Here is a 21,970-nt window from a genome sequence, read left to right as displayed (position 1 = left end):
TACGCTGATATTTTCAGCCCGCATGAACGCACGTCACTTCCCTGAGAGGTGAAACGGCATTAAACGGACTCGCAAATGGCATGTAAATCCATCTCCGAGAGCTCAGACGTCTTGCACGATGCATATATCATTCACCACTCACATATGAAAGTTCATTTGTCTTATGAAAGCTGTGACTCAGCAGTTGCTGGGGCCGTTCCATGAATCCCATTTTAAATCGGGTGATTAAAATGCAGTATTCCGCGCTACAGCCTCGAATGGAAGACAAGTTGAAAAGAACAGAGGGTCAATACTCTCCAAAACTGATCTGTCATCCTCTCCCGCTCCTGAAGTCCACCTCCTTCTTCCTGTTGCCATAGCAACCATTCGGCAAGGACAGGGGCATTGTAAAACACGGCCCTCTGAGAACAATCAATCATCGCATTTCCTCTCGCATGCTTCTTAATTGCTTTTTGGATCATCCCCAAAAACATTTGACCCTGGGTTAGGGTGGACTCTACTAATTTGTGCCACTGATTCGTTTTAACACCATCTTTGCTGTATACTAGAGCCCTCTAAAATATCCAATGCTCTTGATTATATTTTAGTGGAATTTCACAGCATTTTTATAATGACTAGAGTGCATCTAGAGTGGACAAGTGCATAATGCTGCTCTTAAAGGTGGGCCTCATCATCAGAGACACGTGGAATTTTGTGCTTGAAAACCCGGTGAGCTGTCTATGGAGGCAGCATTTAAAAACCCCAAATGTCCACGCTTTCCTGAACGTGGAAGTCTCGCCTTATTCCTACCAGAATCTGTTTTACATTACTGGTGTTTAGTCAAAGCATATTCCCCTAGCCGGTAACGTAAAACCTATGAAAACAGCTCAAAAAAAATTATTTTTCATAGCATTGAGACTTTACATTTTCGTAATGATCATCTTTTGGCAGTGCCTTGCCTGTCAAAGTTTATTGAGTGGGTAGATGACATATAGCGACCCGAGGTTAACTACATAGATAACAGGTGGGCGTTTATTTCCTACATATAGCTCTGAATCGCTGTGAAGTTTGGAGTGCTTTTTGTCCACAAAATGATAAGAGCACTCATATTTCTTCTTTGGGGATTATTTTAACAAGCACTGCAAGAAATGATCATTATCTCTCATCAGTCTTTGGCATGGAATCGAATGCATATGACATGGACATTCTTTTTTAAATTGTTGGTGACAAAAACAAGTAATTTCCAGGAATTCATACAGTTTAATGATGTTGTTGTGGCAGCCATCAACAACAACACAGCTTGACGCTCAGCTAAATTTTATTCTTAGTATTAATCAAAGAAATTGTATTTAGTTAATTCAGTCTCTATTTTTACTCAGTATTAACACTGGTCCCTGTGGACAACAGTTCATCTGAATTTAGAAACCATCATGGTGAAGTTTATTGGTCGAATACTTAGACAACGATAGACATCTGCGTTAATAAACACTTGTATGAGTGGATAGGGAGATTCATGCAACTCTATTTTAAACAAGTAAAAATAAATTTTTATCACCTGCAATTTTGGGATGTAAATGGTGGAGACATGGGACAAGGATGACATTTTCTATTGTGCATGTGCTGACTGCTCGGTACAAAAAGGAGTATACTTTTAAGGCTGTAAGTTCAAAAATGTAAGTATACTATACATCCTGACAGGAAGACTCTCTCTTAACCCCTATGGAGCCCTGCACATGAAAAAGGGGAAAGAGATAGATAGATAGGTAGCTAGCTAGCTAGCTACATAGATAGATAGATAGATAGATGTAAATCAGTTAAAAGTAACAATTCATTTTACTCAATTTTGTATGTATTTTTGCACTTATTAGGTAATCACAACATTAGCAACATGCTAATGTCAAATTCAGTTTAGATCACTAATCAAATCTCCCATGTTGAGTGCTATTTGTGTAGCTGTTTATATAGAGATTTCTAAATGAGTCACATATGAGGTTCCAAGACGTTTAGGATGTTAAGGGCAGCCCAAAGGATTTGGAACAGAGCCTATATGCAGCATTCATATATCACAGCGTACTGTATTATAGACAATTTTTTTGCAACTGCCGGTAAACAAACGAAGGCAGGAGCGGATGCTATTAATATCTCTGCTGAAGGCGAGGATAGGAGCGCAAATGGAAGGTGGGGGAGGGACAAGGGTCATTGGCATGACTTCATCGTAAGGGAGTATCTGGTCCATCTCTGTCTGGATGACTCAGGTGGCAAATGTCAGTTGCAGCTCGGATGGAAAGAATAAGGAACAAGAGAAATAAGGTGGAAAAAAATGCAACGGGCGGAGAAGGGAAACTCGGAGGGATGCGGTGCAGATTTTCTCAGGGTTTCCCACCAATGTCCCGAGGGCCACTTCACTTTGTCAAAGTCGATAGGAATTGAGCAGGGTGGTCTCCTCAGCAGGTCCCTGAGACCTGGTGTGCCTATTAGGCCTCTGAAAAGAACCCTCTGTGCTTTCCACAGGTCTATATCCCTACTGTATGTTGACGTCAAGGATAATGTATGAGCTTCCAGCTGGTTCTTTATTCCTGCTTCTCTTTGCCTCTCTCCTCTGATTTACAATCTGGCTTTGCTGGCAGGAACACCACTGGGGGGGGGGGGGGGGGGGGGGGTCTCAAACCCCTGAAATCCCATCGGCAAACAGAGGGACTCTAATCTGTGCTTTCCAAAATGTGACTGAGCTCTAGTGTAAGAAAGTCTTTATCTGGCCCCTGGAAGCCCCTGTGCTAGCACTTAAAAGTCCATTCTGAGGGATGTCGCCCTTCTAAGGTGAAAGTCACTCAGTCATTCAGGCGGGCAGTGAAAGACTGCAGCGCTTCACTAGGTGTTTAAGTCAAAGTGCCCTATAAATATAAATGACAGGCATTAAATGTGCCTTTAAAGGCTGGTCTCAGGTCAGCTCCCCCTGTGCCCCGAAGACTCAAACATTGCAGGTTTAGGTGAGCTTGACGTCCACACTAATAATCCAAGGAGTGTTTGACGAAAGGTTGAGATCTCACGTGGGGAATGCACAGGCTGAGCTTCATAAAAGAGCGCCATCTGTGTTTTTTTAAATCTTATGGAGTGCCTCAAATCTCATGGAATCAAAATGTATGTTATTTATCTTCTTCACACACTGGACTTACTGTTATGATTCTTTGGTGCATGTAATTCTAAAAAAGTTCTTTCATCAAAATGAAGGCTCCGCATCTCAAACAACTTTCATTTATAGCTGATGTCATCAAGGCTGTGTGGGCAGGGAAAATAATGTTAACCAATAGCTATACTGTTATTGCCGAAAAAATTATTTACAAGTGATTTTTGACTAGTGTTCAGACATTTCATTGCCATCACTAGGGCTCTGTTTACACAGATATTAAGATGTGTTTTCATCAATCCGATCACAAGTAGACAATGCTAAATACAGGTGTGAATGGAGTGGCCAGCTTGTCTACTTTTAACCTCCTCCAGAGGTAGAAAATACATTTAAACGGAAGACCTTCATAGTGTAGATGTTTATGTGGTCAAATGTACTCAAACTGCCACAACCAAACATGTGAGTGCTTTGAGAAAGTGCACCAAAACATTAGATTCAAACCTCATTAGGTTGTTGCGAAATCAGCGTTCTCATTTGTATCCTTTACTTTTGGTTGATTTCCCGCTCACTCGTAAGCAGCGCGATGACATCATTCATTCAGTCATATTTGCATGCCGCACACTGCGCTCTCACAAAAGCTATAGAGTGTGATGAACTAAAGGAGAACAAAAGCCGTCACAGATGATGCATTTGAAAATGCAGGTTTTGGATCTAAATGGTAATCAATCTCCGTCAGCCAACAACTCACTTGGCTTAGGTTGTCTTACTTGTCACCCACAGAAATAGGTACAATTACTTTTAACTTATTATACTGCTGGTAGTTACTAGAAACCCCAAATAGCAATTCGTACACATACAGTAGTTACTCTATGTAGTTTCCTTTACATGGGCGGCAGGTAACAAGCATGTAATTCTTGTGTCTGGTTATTAAATAAACAAGTACAAACCAACAGTGCATTCATATCTACACCTCCGCCTGTTTTTTGCACTGTCTTGTCATGTAGACGCTGGATAAACACTTGTGAAGGAGCATGAATGTCAGTAGATGCTGTGATGGTGTCACAGTGTTGCTCTCGTGTGTATGTGGGAGGAAATCAATGGGGCAGAACGGTCTCTAAGAAAGATAATCTTATCCATTAGGAGAGGTGCGATGCTACAGACAATTACGCAGCGCCACTGAAGCAGTGCACAGAATTGTAATTAGCAGTAAATGCTGGGGTAAAATCATTACTGTTATTTGTGCTTATACGTATATAGGCATGTTCATTGTGTAACTCATTCCACACTAAAGACATGAATTATGCCTCAATTCATACGGTTTGTTCTCAACGTGATAACAATGACTCAGAACGCCTTGTAAACTGCATAGCAACATTCTGGCAGTCACCCAAAATGCTTTAGCATCATGGCAGCTTGTTTTTTTGCACTGCAAGCACCGATCATTTTCTTCGGAAATAAAAAAAAATCTTGTTGTCATCAGTGTAAAACCCATGGAAATTGAAAGAGGTCGGCACATCCTCCCACATCTGTAGCGATAACTGTACCGCGAGCTGTTTTCCATCCCGTATACATGCCGAATCTGCCATGTCCATCTAATTGGAATTTCGAGCCTGAGCCGACAGTCAACAAGCATGTCCTGACAGCTTCCACTTACAGACGTACAGAGAGAACGTTAGTTATACGTCGACGCGACTTCTGCAACATGCCGTGATGTGTCTCTGACAACCCCCTGAGTCTTCAGCACGCAGTTACACTCCACCATTCACTCTTATTTGCTATCTTTCTCTCCTGCAGCACAGATGCTAACACACTCTCGGGCCGTCTGTCTGCGTCTTCCTTGTCCTCCCACAAACCTACATGCACTGTTCCAAAACTATGGAGACAGCATTCGAAGGCATGATGGGCACGCTCCCGATTTGAAGGCTGTTCCAAACCTTAATTCCAATCTTAATTATGCTGCCTCATTAGATATCTAATTCTGGCCAAATTCTAAAGCAGCATCACATGTATTCTCCACAGAGATGGCAATCCCAGAATGCACTTCAAGAAGCACAGCGAAAAATAAATCCAGTAGGATGTAATGAGAATTTTTTTTAGATTAGAAATAGCCTTGCTTAAGTGAATACTGAAAATAATTAAACTATATTTCAAAGTAATTTAAAATGACACCCACAACATGTAGAATAAGAATAGTAAAAAAAAAAGTTATGAGGTCACATGTGAGGTTACGACTTTCAGAGTGTTTAGATTAGCAAACAAACACTAAGACCTCTTTTTTAACATTTTAACGTAACTGAATACCAGCTTAGAAACATGCTGACATAAAACTATCAACATCAGAGAAACAACATCAGACTCCTGTGTGCAATTTGTTTGCATCATATCTAAAATTGCAACATGTATGTTTGTAACGGTCACTTTCAGGGTGTTTAGCTTAGCTTCCTGCTAACGTGTTCCATTAAAATCTCAAAAATAAAATTGAGGCTTCTGTGTGAAATGCTTTTTGCTTGCAGCATATTTAGAGTTGCTGCCTACATAGAACATATTGTAGTGGTCACTTGACTTTGACAGTATTTGGCTTAAAATTTTATTACCATTCAAATCTGAGAAAAAATTGAGGTTCCTGTGTGAAATGCTGTTTGTTTCGCAGCATATCGAGGTGCTGCCTATGTACAGAGTTTCTCAGCAAAATACTAACATACAACCATTAAAATTGAAAGGAAAAATGACATTCTTGTGTGGAATGCTATGAAGAATTGTTGCCTATAGAATATATTGTAACGATCACTTGTGAGGCTATGACATTAAGGGTTTTTTGCTTAGCAACATGTTAACAAACAATACAACCATTAAAAGTAACAGTTAATTCAGACTTCTCGATGGTGTCCTATAAGTTTGCAGCATATATGGAGTTAGTGTCTATGCAGAGATAGCCTATCATCACAACCTCTTGTGAGGTTATGACTTCCAGGGTGTTTAGCTTAGCAACATGGTGTTTAGCCTTTTAAAATAGGGTGACCATATGAGCCATTTCCCAGGACGCGTCCTTGCCAGGATTTTTATATTGCCTAAAATATCCAGATTTTGGCTGTTTGTGCTGTGCAGCTCGATCATTGTATGACATTCATAAGAGCTATAGAGAGCAGTCAGACGGCTCCTTATGCATTCAAATCACTCTCTTGGTACTTTGGTGTCATACAATGATCAGTTCGCAGCAACGCTTCAAGTTGAATGAACGAACAAACACCTAACATGTATGTGTATTTGCATTGCTTTGATCGTTCTCTGTAGATCTCACCTTCTCACAGGCCACGATTGGTTGATTATGTAACATACCTGCATGTTATTGGTCAAACTACTTTGGATGTTTTAGGCAGTATAGAAGGCAAGGACGCGTCCTGGGAAAATGGCTCATATGGTCACCATATTTTAAACCATTTAAAAAATGAAGCCTTTGTAGAACATATTGTAGTGGTCACTTGTGAGGTTATGATTTCACCAAGTGTTTGGCTGTTTAGATTAGCAACAAGCATGCAACCATTAAAATCAGAGGAAAATCAAGGCTGTGTGAAATTCTATTTGCAGCATATAGAGTTGCTGCCTATGTAGTAGCGGTCACTTGTAAGATTAGGCATAGTCACATGCTAACTTGTAACTATTAAAATGCATGAATGCCGTTTGTTTTTTAAATAGTCAATAATTCAAAATAGTCAATAATTGACTTTCAAGATGTTTAGCTTAGCAACATGCTAAAATATAATCAGTACAGCACCAATAGCCTGGTGGGCAGCATGCTAACATATAGAGCCATTGCACTGAGCCATTTGTTTGTACATATGTAGAGATCCTGCCTATGTAGTGTTCTGCAGTGGTCACTTATGAGGTTTCATTACTGTCAGGATGCTTATGTAGGCAGTAAACAGCACGACAGCTCACTAGGTTTTGGAACAAAGCTACTGTTTTTCAACCACCCACACTAACACTCTCCCTTCCTCTTTCACAGACATACACACATAAACACAAACACACAACCACCCACACACACATCCCTCCACCATCTTAATGAGAGTTCACGCATTGTGATTATTACTGCACTTTTGGCCCAAACAGTCCCTTTCTCCTGATGAGGCAGCAGCACAGGCAGATACATGGATCTGAACCTCTGGGCGAATAACTCCGCCAGTAAAAGAGCCTGATGTGCAACCAATTCTGCTGCCAAGCTGTTCTCTCCGATCTGCAGGCTTGCACAGAACGGCCGGCGTAATTGGAAAGATCAAACGTGCTTTTGTGCAGCGTGGGGAATGCAGAGCTTCAACGCAGAGGGAGATCTGACTTGGGAAATCAGGGAGATACACAAGAGATAGAGAAGCTCTGATCAGACTGACAAACAGCCTTCCAAGTCTGCTCGTAAAGAAATAAGTGCTGGCGATTCAGGGGGATTATACTTTATTATATATAAGGGCAAACTTGTGGATAATTGGAAGTTGGACGACAGTCCGCACATGGAATGGTGTTATGTTGGCAGTATAGAGGAAACTTGAAATTAGTTGGTAAAAACAACAAGTGAATCAAAATTTAATGTAGTTAAACTCAAGTCAAGCTACTTTTTTGAAAGAGCCACTAACAAAATGTAGCTATTATATTTAACCTTTGAATAGTTGAATTGATATATATGTAAAAATGTCGAATATTAACTGCAATATTAAAGGGTTATTTTACTCACTCCTCCCATCCTAGGTGTATATGACTTTCTTCTTTCAGACAAATCCAATTGGATTTATATAAAAAATTGTCCTTATGCGTCCGAGCTTGGACTGGGCATTTTTTTTCTTCAATATTCCAAAAGTATTCAAATAATCATCCATAATAAAACGTGCCTCAGATGGCCCGGGGAGATAAATAAAGGCCACCTGTAGCGAATCCATGCGTTTTTGTATGAAAAATATCCATATTCAAAACGTTATAAACACTTTTCTCATGCTTCCGCTAACTGTCGAATGACGTAGGATGTAGGTGCACCTGCCAGTGATTAGTGATGAACACAGAAGTGTGGAGGAGAGAGTACAACAAAACACTGATTATGAATTAGAAGCACAAAACAAGGATTTGTAAATAAAAATGTAGGAGGATTCGATATAAGCCAAGAGTTGACTGGCTTTCCTTTGCTGAAATAAGGAAACTTTCTTCCTTTGCTCTAAGCACGTGCACAATACATACATCCTACGTCTTCTGCCTGGAATGTCTTGCATGTACTACAGTTAGCGGAAGTGAGAGAATAGTTTTAAATATGGATATCATTATTATTTTTTAACCATATGAATTGTCTGAACAAACTCGTTCACTGACATTAACTTGACTTCCTAATGCTTCATATGAGAGGGTAAATATTTTAGGGGAAACTGTCATTTGATTATTGCCTATTGCTGCATGTGCAATAGGGTGTGAAACAAAAACCAGTAATGTAGCGTTTTGTTGCAGTATGCACTGAATAAACTAGTTTGGAACATTTCATGTGGGTGTCATGGGTCTCGTAAATCAGCCATTATAATCATTTCGATGACTCTTCAGTTCTTATGAGGCATTTATTTACACAGTTATGCATATTTGAACAGACTGAATTAAAATAAGTGGAATATTCATCAAACAACAGCTCTCGAGTCAAACTGCCGTTGTCTCACCTCTCGGATAGGTTTGAGTTTGGAATATGGCATGCATGTAAAGCTGTAGAGCTTGACTGGCTCTCTCAAGCATACATTAGCATACTGAACACACGCACACACACACACACACGTATACACACAAAGAGTACAATTCCCCCTTGCTCACAGGCAGAGAAAACAAGAGTTTTTAAATCACAGTCCAAAGTCCTCCATGTGGAGAAATCTCTCAAGAGCGTTTCATGGAAGACAAAATACAACAGAGGTAAATAAAACACTTTTCTTGAATCGTAACAGTCTGCTTTTTAAAGTCAACTCGCCCTTAAAGGACTTTCCATTCTTTGAAAATGTCCTCTTCCCTTTCTGAAAGTTTCAGTTTGAGTCCATCCTGGCTAGTTCGAAACTTTCATGTGTTCCACTCCTCTCTTCCTTTCTTCAATATGAAGAAAAGATCAGAAGAAGCAAGTCTTTGAGGGAAAAAGAGCGGCAAAATATCCTCAAGCCAACATCAAACAGCCCGGGCTTACATTTAATACATTTTTAAAACATTATTACAGTTATCTTATAATTCCCGAGTCCATCTTATCGTTTGTGGCCTCAGCAAATGAGAGGAAGAATGGAAGGGATTGGAGTTATGGAAGAGAGTGATCGCTTTTTGCCATTAGAGAAACACATGCAAACATGCAAACTAAACCTGAGAAGTAGAAACGTCGTCAATTTGATCCATGTAATTAAAATTCAGTGTAAACACGAGAAAGTCATGACAAAAGGGAAGGAAAGAACAAAGACGATTGCCTCAGGCGCCATCATACAGAATTCCAATTAACATGTGCTGTGTTTTCCCAGCACTCCCCAGGTGCCCCATACACAGGCTGTCCGTCAGGCCCATAGAGTTTTCCATTGGACACGCCATAGTTTTCCACAGGCTCCTTGGGAGGGGTGCAACACTGTCCCAAATTGTATACAGGTTTTCCATTGGCTCTTCAAGCAATAGTCGGCTCCAGTAATTTTCCATTGGCTTTTTATGGATTGTCCCAGTCAGGTTTACTCTTCAAATGGGAATTTGTTGCTAGCCTGGAGGCTCAGCAGGTGTTTTCTTTAATCAGTCAAACCCGTATGGGCAGAGTTTGGCTCATTTGTTCTTTCATGTCTTGTGCATCTCCTATACTCTTCCTCTGATGGCCCGGCAGAGTCCCGCCAACTCGACAGAGATCACTACAGAAAGGGAAGTACAAAATACAAAAATCAGCTAATGCAGGAAACAGAAACACTGACATATGACAGCACTGAAGGTTTTAGTTTCAAAGCATAGTTATTTAATGTCAAAAAACTCTTTCAATTTGATTTGAATTTGTCACACACCACATTACAAATTAATTATAATCTATTAGGGGTGTAACGGTTCACAAAATTCACGGTTCGGTTCGATACGATACACTGATGTCACGGTTCGGTTCGGTTCGGTTCGGTACGTTTTAGATACAGCAAAATGCAAAAACATCTCAACTTTTCAGAATGCCGCAAGCGCACCGCGGGTCATGTGACAAGAACTAACCAATCAGCTTCATCCTTTCCCATAACAACGTTGAAAACTCAGCCAAGATGAAGGAACAGCTGATCATAGTTGTATATGGATTGCAATTTTGAAATAAATTTAGTAGCAGAGCTACTGCAAGTGATTTTTAGAGCTGCAAATCCATTTATCCTTCGCTGAAATTTCCGCGTCTCATGGAGAGAGCACGTCATTGTTGCTTAGCAAAGACAGACGCCTCATGAGCGCTTCTGCCCGAGGCTTTGGAAAGGAGGAGAAAGACGTGCTTAGCGTTTTCCACGCGTTTTTAGGCGCGACATGTGAACGGCCCCTAAGGCGCTCGCTCACTCAGCACGCGTTGAAGGCTCGTTGCAAAATGTCTAATGCATTTAACAGACCAGAAATATAAGATCCTAAAATAACCAACAGGTCTGGTGTTTGGGTGCACTTTGGATTCCCTGCAAGCTATAATACTGGTGTCTAAATGCTGCAGGCATAGTTTCTTGCGTGCATGTTTCTCCTTTTTTTCGTCTTTTCCCAGATACTGACACAATAAGGTGATGTCGGCGTAAATGAGTTGACATGTTTCAAGTATTCCCGCTGGTGTTTTTTTTTTTTTTGAAGCAATGAAGCAACAGCGCGAAGCCCTCACTATATAGGATTTTAGAAAGAATGCAGAGCACTAGTGTAGTGTGCAAACTTACCACAGTGTGGATTTCAGAAAGTGTGCAAAGACTTCACGTGCACACTTACCATAACATGGATTTACAAATAATGTTCTAAGGAGGGGCTCTCATGTCACTCTGATCGAGCAGCTCATAGATGGAATCATGCATCTCAAACAATATGTTTGAGAGTCATCTTCTTTTTCTAGTCTGTTAAACGCATTGGCCATTTTGCAACGAGCCTTCAGCGCGTACTGAGTGAGCGAGCGCCTGACTGAGTCATAACATAACATAAACATATAAGTTGGTGTTTTTTTCTTCTTCGGGAGTGTCAGGGGCGTTGCCTGTTACGTCGTTTGGGTTATTGGGCTACCTTGTTGAACGCATATCATTATATTTCTTATATTTCTTTTTTTTTTCAAATATAATTAATTAGTCCAACGAACCGTTCGGTACACATAATGCGTACCGCGTACCGAACCGAAAGCGTCGTACCGAACGGTTCAATACGAATACGCGTATCGTTACACCCCTAATATATATATATATATATATATATATATATATCCATCCATGATTCCAAATAATTGTCTCTCCATCCATCCATCCATCCCTCCCTCCATCTATCCATCACTACCTATCAATCCATCCATCCACCCACCCATATATTTGTCCATCCATCCATCCATCCATCCACCCACCCATATATTTGTCTCTATCTATCTATCTATCTATCTATCTATCTATCTATCTATCTATCTATCTATCTATCTATCTATCTATCTATCTATCTATCTATTTATCTATCTATCCATTAACCCATCCAGCCATGTATTTGTTCTTCCATCAATTTATCCACCGATCCACCCATCCGTCCATTCATCCATTGATCGATCCATCCATCCATCAATCCATCCATTAACTCATCCACCCACGTTTCTTCATTCAGCCAGCCATTTCTTAACAAATTCAGCCATATTTGTCTCTTCTTCCATCCATCCATCCATCCATCCACCTATATGTATATATATATATATATATATATATATATATATATATATATATATATATATATATGTCTGTATTTTCATTTTGAGGTAAACCGTTCCTTCAATTTCTAATAAAAAAAGGCCAAATGTGTACACTCTGCTACTATATTTTAATTTAGAAAACTGAATTGGAGCCATTCTCAATTCAATTCAGGATGAAGTACTACTCTGGTGCAGAAAGAGTCGTGTAAAGATTCTTCAAAATATCCTTATATTGATTAACATTGAAAAATATCAGCATATATAGGTTTGGAACAACATGAGAGGGGTGACGTCTGTATTTTCATTTTGAGGTAAACTGTTCCTTCAATTTCTAATAAAAAAAGGCCAAATGTGTACACTCTCACTGAGGAGTGAAAACAGTAATCACGCACACAGACACACAGCTGTCTCTGGAGATTGGATCATGGCATGTCAACAGCCTGACCAGGGCTGCTGGTGCATACAGATGTAAACTTAAATGAATCATACATAGGCCATCAACATGCAGCGTCACGCGGAGGCATGACGTGCCCACACACGCACCCGTACACACTCGACCGTTAGGCATGAGGCTCCACTGCTGGCACATTAAAAAGCTTATTAGCCAACTAATTAAAGTCATTGCTCTCTTTTAGCATCTCCTCCATCTCCCTTATTAAGCTCTCTCCACCACCTCCGCTAGCCCTAGTCTGAACCGAACCAGCTTCCCCAGCGAGCAGACACAGCAGCCAGTGAAGAGGAAAGGGCACTGCACTGTGTGTAAGTCAGCCGTTACTCCGTTCCCAAGACGGTGCGGTGCAAAGCGCTCGAGGCGAGAGCAGCGTTTACAAACGCAAGTGAAATGAGCTTGCTTATTTTGACTAAGACTCAGCAGTGTTATGTATTGCATTTATTTGCAGGATAATTTATGTGGTTGAAACTGCTTTTCGTGAGGAGCCCTACACGGTAAACAATGATTTGCATAGTGAGTTGCGGGGTGGGGTAAGCTTATCGTGATAGGTATTTTTCGCCACGTTCAGCTTGTGCTTTACCCGGAGGAAAGATAGATCTCTTTTTAATATCTCCATTGTGTCTCCTAGGCTGCAGTGAGACAGAATGAAGAGCAAAGTTTCCTGTTTCTCAGACGTTTCTCCCTAGTAATCCCACATACCCTTATGCCGAGGTCTCAGTAATGTCTCAAACTGTGCTTATATTTACAAACATCAGTTAAATGTCACGAAATTCGAGAACTTATCTTCTTCAATTCTCTACAAGACTGAACTATCTCAGTTTAGCGCTTATTCATTTTTAATGCTATACCCTCACTATATACCACTATTTCTATTTTGAGCTATTTTTATAGATGTTTTGAGCCACGGTATTTCAAATCTCAAAATGTGACTTTCTTGTAAATTGCACAAAAGATATCTTTCAATTGCGACTTAGTTGACATTTAAAATCTCACAATGTGATTCTTTTGTGACAATGTGACTACTGCAACTGTGATTTTGTTTCTCACAAATGTGACTATATCCCACAATGTTAAATATCGCAGCTGCCTCTTTGATTCTTGTAAATGTCATTTTAAAAGTCACAGTGTGACTTTATCTTGGAACTTTGACTTTTTCAAATTGCAACATTGTTTCTCATAATTGTGACTTTATATCCCAAAATGTGACTTTACATATTGGTCACATTGCATCTTTCATTCTCATAAATGTCATTATAAGTCTCACAATGTGACTTTGTATTGGAAATAGTTTGATTTTATTTCTTGTAATTTCAACTTTATACTGTGCTAGGCGGCTATATCGCACCATTACGACTTCTAATTGTGATTTTAAATATCAAAATGTTACTTTGTCTTGAAACTGAGTTTGTTTCTTGTAACTGACTTTACGTAGCACAATGTGATCACAACTGTGACTTTACTTCTTGTAATATAAACTGTATATTGTGCAAAAGTGAATGTATCTTGCAACTGCAACTTGTTAGTCATTTTAGTGACAAAGTAAATTTTTTTAAATAAAAATTTAGAAAATGTGATTAAAATGTATTTAATATGTATTTTTTATTTTATTTTATATGACAATTAATTTCATATATCTGAGACAAGTTGATACTTAAATGAAATATACCTCCAAACTCCACTACTTATCCTAAATCATGAAAAAGCAACATCTGAGCAATAAAATTTTTTGTTTCATTATATAAAAAATTTGTGTTCAGCAGTAAAAGTAGCAATAACAGTGTACTATTTGCCACATACTCTGCCAACTGGGATTTCACAAATATATATGAGTGGGAAGACCAGTCTTTCCGTGTAAGTCAAAGCCATAATTGACCCGTGTCTAATCTGGCCTGTGTTCTGCTCACCCTGAGTTTGTGCTGGTAAGCACTTTGAGGCTCGCGGCGTTGCGGAGGAGCTTGTCAAGTGTGCTGACGATCTGTCCGAAGCGCGGCCTCATGTTCCGCTCCTTCACCCAGCACTCCAGCATGAGCTGGTGCAGCACTGCGGGGCAGTCCATGGGAGGAGGCAGCCTGTAGTCCTGCTCCACTGCGTTCATTACCTACAGCATCAACAGACAGAGCAATTACACTGTGCTTTTGCTTTAGGACAAAATCTGCATTATCCAGAGCTTTATTAGGCATACAGTATATGACCAGAATGTTATAAGCGTTAAACCATAATAAAGTCAAAAGGGTTGAAAATAAGAGCATCTGAGATGCTTGCAATATAGACAAAACAGCATAAACTATAGCACCGAACAGAGATAATAAACATTTTGATAAAAGAGATTAGTATTAAATGTGAAAGGATGGATCTCATGAAATCTGTCATGAATTTGTCTGTGACATATTTCACCACATAGTCAAAGTAAAGGAATATAATAATATTTTGCTTGGACAAAAATTATATATATATATATATATATATATATATATATATATATATATATAGTGATTTTTTTATTAAAATGCTGATTGATCTAAATCAGTATACAGAGGTGCATCTCTGAAAATCAGAAATTCGTGAATATATATATTTTTTTAACTTATGTCAAAAAGTTAAACTTTCATGTTGACATTCCAGATTCACTGCATGTAAAGTAAAACATTTCACAATGTTTTTATTTGTATTTTTTATTTTATTTTGATGATTAGATCTTACAGCTCATGAACGTAAAAAATCCAGTATCTGAAAATATTAGAATATGTCCTAAGGTCAATAAAAAAATAAACAAATATAAAAAAGTATTTGCAAAACAGAAAAAATCAAGTTCTTTAAAGTATGTTGAATATTGATGCACTCAATACTTGGTTGGGGATCTTTTAGCACAAATGACAGCATCAGTGGTGTGGCATGGAAGCAATCAGCCTGTGGCTCTTCTGAGGTATTATTAAGCCTTAAGCTTGTCTGGATTGTTGGATTGACTCTTTCTCATCTTTCTCTTGAAAATATCCCATAGATTCCATATGGGGTTTAGGCCAGGCATGTTTGCAATCGAGCACAGTAATATCATGGTCAGCAAGCCATATGGAAGTCGTTTTGGCTCTGTGGGCAGGTGCTAAAGTCCTGCTGGAAAAGGAAATCAGCATATCTAAAGCTTGCTCCAAAATCTTCCAGTATATGGCTGCACTGACTTTGGACTTGATAAAATACAATGGACCAACACCAGCAGATGTCATGGCACCCCGAATATCACTGATTTCCGAAACGTCACACTGAACTTCAAGCAGCTTTAATTCTGTGCCTCTCCAGTCTTCCTCCAGACTCCAGACCTTGATTTCCAAATGAATTGCAAAATTAACTTTTATCTGAAAAGAAGACTTTGGACCACTGAGCAACAGTTGAGTTTTCTCCATAGCCCAGGTAAGATGCTTCTGACGTTGTTTTCCTGAAGTCATCTGAGCGTGGTGACTCCAGCTTCAGTCCACTCCTTGTGAAGCTCTCCCAAAGTATTTGAATCAGCTTTACTTGGCAGTATTCTCAAGTATTTGGCCATCCTTTTGGTCATCAATTTCTTCCTTTCATTTAACTTTGCATTTAATATGCTTTGATACAGCACTCTGTGACCAGCCACCCCTTTCAGTAATGACCTTCTGTGACTTACCCTCTTTGTAGAGGGTGTCAGTGTCATCTTCTGGACCATTGCCAAGTCAGTGATCTTCCCCATTATTGTGGTTTCAAAGAACAAGAGATAGGCAGAATTTATACTGTAGGGATGGTCATTTAATGAAACTCAAATGCAATATTCTAATATTTTGAGATACTGGATTTTTGACTTTCATGAGCTGTAAGCTCTAATCATCAATAATAATAATAATTACATATATATATAAAAAAAAGTATTTTAAATGTTTTACTTTACAAGTAATGAATCTATAATATATGAAATTTTCACTTTTAGAAATAAGTTACAACATAAGAGAGAATTTTTTCACAATATTAAATTTTTTTAGATGCACCTGCAGATGATAATCACCACTGAGAATTATCTGAATGACAAAAAACACTACCTTTTATTTGATCAAAGTTTTGTTTTTTATTGTTACTAAATAAAATAAAAGTATGAATAATTGCTATTAATAAAAATAAGAATTAATATATTCATTATATTAATATAGAATAACTATAAATTTATATAATTAATTTATAGATATAATCATAAATCCATTATAATAAATGCATTGAAAAATGTAATTATCATTGCTGTACAGCAAACAAATAATATATCATTTAAATATTAAATATTAAGTGTTTAGTGTAGTATTTATTGACTTACATTTTATGTAAGCTGATTAAAAAAATTATTCAAAAATAAAAGTGCTATTACAGTATTTTTTCTGTTATTAATACTGTAAGACAATGATTTTTTAAATTAAATTTCTGCATAAATATGAAAGCACAATTGAGAATACATCCAGATACATTAGAGTAATCAAAATTCCGAAAGAAATATGACTAATTGTCATGTATAATATTACAATATAAAATCTTTTAAACATCCACATTTCTTGTCATTCTGGATTAAAATGTCACCTAAACATGAGATTTCAGGAGATTAATTTGTAATGTAATATAAAAGGTTGACATACATCTTGATTACTCATGTCCCAGTATGGGCGCTCCCCGAATGACATAACCTCCCACATTACGATCCCATAACTCCACACATCACTCGCAGAGGTGAACTTTCTGAAGGCGATGGCCTCGGGGGCGGTCCAGCGGATTGGGATCTTTCCCCCCTACACAATTACACACATACACACAGAGAAGCCATTAAATTCAAACACAGACTTTAAAACCAACGACACGGCTCGAGTCTTCAGCTGCCTAATTAGTGCTAAGACTCAGCCCCTACTCATGGCTTCCTCCCCACGGGCCATCCGGCTGGGTTCATTAATCTGAGATGAAAACCAGTAAAAATAAAATGGCAGGAATCTAACTTGAAACATAACGGTTTGATCTATCCCTCAAACAGACAACGTGAATGGGAAGACTAATCAATACACTAATCCAAGCAAAGTACGAGCTAAACTAGCATGCTAGTGCTAAATCTTCACTGTCTACTAGCATGCCCGGTAAAGACACAACTGTTTACTTAACATGTTTAGCAAAAAGAGTTGATGTAGATGCTAAAAATAAAGTGAAAGGATTTATACAGAACTCTAGTCATTTAGATCCCTTATCCAGAGCTTATAATGTCGGACACACTGAACAAGCCATCACGTACTGTACTGACTACATCCATATGTTTCCAGCAGACAGAGATAGAGACAGGCTTCTCCCACATATCAAGTATGCCATCTGTACTCCCGATTCTGATGGTCAAGGCTGTTCTTATCAATTCTTAATGCACACTGTATCTGTAAAGCGCAGATATCGCTACATTTCTGTCAGGCACCTGGATTTCGATAAAATGCTCTCAGAAAATTCCCTCAGAGACTTGAATCCGCAGAAAGTGATTTCATGGGGACTTTCAGGTTAATAAACTAACAACAACAACTAAAAAAATTCCAAACAGCACCATGTTAACATGATTTTGGAGATGTATCAAGTCCATAAATACCTTAGAGTATGCAAGGTATCGTAGTATCGTTTGAAATAACATGGTATGGTAATCATTCAAAATCATGGTGTAAAGCAAAGTACCATGGTATTGTCAACTGATATCATGAATACCAATTAAAATACAAATCCTAGCACCATCATATATGCTAACATAAACAGCTATCATAGTTAGTTGTAATAATAGTAATAATAATATAGTAATAATAGTATAATAACATAGTAATAATAATAGTCAATAAAATGGACCATGAATTATTATTATGCTTTTTAAAATTGTATCTTAACTCAACTTTAGATATATCGCACCAACAAAAACAATAATTGTTGACCAAGGTGCTGTACAATAATTCAAATATCATTAACATTAACACCATAAACAACATGAATTACAGAAAAGAAAACACCAGACACAGCACATTTTAATATGCAATCAGCCAGAGAAAAAAGATGGGTTTTTGAGTATTTATTTTGTATTATTATATAAAAAGAGCAAACATGCGTGACCTTAATCAAACTCACCAGTGAGCTGGTGTAGGTGGGGTCTGACGAGTTATCATCCAAAAAGCGAGAGAGGCCAAAATCGGACACTTTGCACACCAGGTTGCTGTTGACGAGCACGTTACGGGCAGCCAGGTCACGATGGACGTAGTTCATGTCGGACAGATACTTCATGCCAGCTGCGATCCCCCTCAACATGCCAACCAGCTGCGTTACTGTAAACCTGCCATCGTTCAGCTGAGCGGGAACAGTACAATAGAAGAGGGAGAGTGACATTAACAGATGTAAACACGACACCGCACCAATTCGACTTGTTCCAATCAGCCTGACTCTGACAGAGCCGCTGGACTAATTCTACTCGCAGCAGCCCGTAATCTTCTTCAGAGTATCAGGATGCCAATGCTATGAAGAAGTGTCTCCACAAAGCTAATCCTTATGGAGGAATTTCCTTTGCAATAGCACTGAATGTTTGAAAGCGTAATTCAATTACACACTTCACAAAGAATATCAAAGCCACATGTTTTCATTTTCATATTCTGAACAGAGAAACTCTGAAGCTGTGGCTCTCTGCTGGGCTGCAAGTCTGTTTCGGGTAGGGTCAGAGCCGGAATAAAACAATGCTAAATTCTAATAATAAAATGCAAATGACCATATTATCGTACAGAGTTGGGACAGCAAAATAAATGGGCTTATTGGCGACTCCATTTGCCAATGGTGCATTAAAATAAATCTTTAGAAAATTTGATCTAAACTACATTAAATACAGGTCACATGCAACCTAGAATATACAATGAAATAACAGACGTTTTAAAAATGAATAACAAACCAATGCACATTACCATTCAAAACTTTTTGGAATAATCATGTGACACTGAAGACTGGAGTAACGATGCTGAAAATTCAGCTTTATATGACAGGAATGAATTACATTCGAACATATGAAAATAGAAAACTACTTTTAAATATTACGTAACATTATTTAAGATTTTCACTGTATTTCTGATCAAATAAATGCAGCTTTGGGGAGCATAAGAGAGATGTTGTCTATTATTAAGGTTTTATGTCCAACATGAAACAGTAACGCTGCAGCCCAAGATCTGCTGTTAAAGAAATCTCTAAGGGGAAATTCACAAGTCTACTGTTCACAAATAGCACATGGTTCATGCTAAGCCTTCAAGCTAAAGGACATCATCACGTCTGTAGCCGTTCCCACTTGGTATGGCTCCAGTGACAATAAACTTTCTGCTACGAGATAGATTTTGATGTTGATGCTTTTTTCTACTTCTAAAGTTGAAGATGAATCATGCCAAAGCTTGTTCTTATAGATATTTTTAGACGCAAGTTTGTGTGTATGCGTGGAAATGAGCGCGCTTGTGTCCCTGGCTGGACTTTGTGTGAGTACAAGCTGTGCCGTAGGAAGATGACGGACTGGTTGGGTGGGCTTTAAGTTGTGTCATCTAGTCAGACAGAGCAAGACGCACTTCTGGACGTCTGAACTGTTTATCAAGTGTTACTGTAGAAACCGAGGGGCTATACAAGGTCTCACTAGATTATTATGGTATTTTTACGGTTTTGAAATGCCAGATGTTGACACAAGTTAAAGGTGAAGCGAGGCTCTGTCTAAAGCACCATGAAAAACTGTTTAATGCTGAGGGGTTATCAAATCCCCCTGTCAGCACTAAAGAAGTTCTGGCTCACTTTTAAATTATGTAAAGTAATGTGACGTGCTTCAGATTGAAACAGAATATTGAGTGAAACTTGATTTTGTCCAGTGGGAATTGACTCATTTTGATGAAAGATTACGAAGCCAAGCATTTTTTTTCTTATAGCACCATGCTAAGGAAAGGCATAGCCCTGGATATTTTTCAAAAGCTACATATTTTGTGAAAACGCTGGGTCTTTTTCTTTCATTCTTTTTAATGTATGCACTGCAGCAGTTTTTATTGCAATGGTACTTGATTTAATATGCGATTGATGTATTTTAACACCCCATCTAGACCGCAAGCGAGCAATGCAACACGACTCAACAGTTTCTTTCATTATAATGGAAGTGTTCTAGTTCGTCACATTGCATTGACAGCAGTATAAATGGGGTGCAATTTAAACGCTTTGAATTTGTTTAGAACTGAGGCCCCGTCCACACGGAGACGGAGCTTACCCCGATCCGATCTTTTTTTTCCTTGTCTCAAGAAATATCCGCGTCCACACGAAACCGCATAATGATATAGTATACATGCCAGACCAGTATGTGGCGCTGTAATTCTGCCACAGAGATACACTAAAAACAGAGAAGAAGACTTGGACTATGCTCATAAACAAACGTGGTACACAAACGAACATGGAACAATACATTTATTAATCAGTGTTAATGTTAGTTAATAAAAAGACAATCGTTCAGTGTTTGTTCATGTTTTTGTTGCTGTTACGTGACGTAGAGGTGTCTGACTAGGGGGAGAGACGTGGGCTGATGACGTCATTGTTTCAGAAAATATACGGATTAGCCGTCCAGACGAAAACGCAAAGACAGCGTTTTCAAATTTATCCACTCTGGGACCCGGTTTCAAAAAAAAAACGGTTTCACCTGATGAAAACGCTGGATGCGTGTGGACGAAACGCCTATCCGATAAGAAATTTGGGCGTATACACAGAAACGCGTCTCCGTGTGGACGGGGCCTGAGTCTCAAAGACACAGATTGTGGGATGGTTTAAGGTTAGAGTAAAAAAACTACAACATTCTCTATATTTATTATAAAGCAGGTAAGATAATTTTTAATTAAATGTCAAAGCTAAACTGGTCTATTTTATGTCTAGCAGTGGGCACTTGTGCTTTTCAGCTGAAAATGTTCCCAGGGAAATGTGTCATTTTGAATCACTCACAGCAATAATGCTACCATAGACAGGTACAAGGAAATAATTTAGGGATAAAGAGTGAATTTTCAACTCTGTAAAGGAATATTAGACTCGATGCATTAATACTGATTTGATGAGTTTGACTGAGATGCAGGTGTTTAATTAACCCTGGATCAGTTTGATCCATAACACATTTTTAATTGTGTATTTCTCATTTAGGGTCATGAACATGCCTGCAAAGTTTCAACTCTCTGAAATGTTGTGGAGCATGCATATACAATTTCTATTGCTATTTTCATGTTGACGTGTAAGTTTGGCCCACAAATTTCATGATTAAAGGCAGGTGTACAACAACAATAAAAATAGTTTCTCAACTACTAAATCTGAACTATCAGTTCATGCATGTGCATTTCGCCAAGAATCAATCTTTGCGCAGCTGGCACTCTATTGTTTTAGTTTCAGGAAAACACACGAACAAAATTCTCACTATTTAGTAGTTGCTTTTTAAAATGCTCATAACTAACATATTGACAAAGCATATATTCTACATCCCTAACCCTTTAAAAAAAGTAGCTAATAG

At 38.5% G+C, this 21,970-nt stretch overlaps 1 protein-coding gene across 1 annotated transcript in view; it reads right to left on the bottom strand.

Moving 5' to 3' along the window:
• Positions 1-9,857: 9,857 nt before the first annotated feature.
• The window catches only part of LOC113046013 (ephrin type-B receptor 3-like), a 33,146-nt gene continuing 21,033 nt past the window's right edge, over positions 9,858-21,970 (bottom strand). Inside the window, exons 13-16 of the mRNA XM_026206836.1 lie at positions 18,562-18,777; positions 17,067-17,216; positions 14,343-14,536; positions 9,858-9,975 (exon numbers count right to left, since the gene is read on the bottom strand). Coding sequence (XP_026062621.1) covers positions 9,867-9,975; positions 14,343-14,536; positions 17,067-17,216; positions 18,562-18,777 — 669 coding nt within the window. The 3' untranslated portion in view covers positions 9,858-9,866. The remainder of the gene's footprint in view (positions 9,976-14,342; positions 14,537-17,066; positions 17,217-18,561; positions 18,778-21,970) is intronic.

The sequence above is a fragment of the Carassius auratus genome, chromosome 27 (assembly GCF_003368295.1).
Source record: "Carassius auratus strain Wakin chromosome 27, ASM336829v1, whole genome shotgun sequence".
Lineage (NCBI taxonomy): Eukaryota > Metazoa > Chordata > Actinopteri > Cypriniformes > Cyprinidae > Carassius > Carassius auratus.
This window is presented reverse-complemented; position numbering and strand designations above follow the sequence as displayed.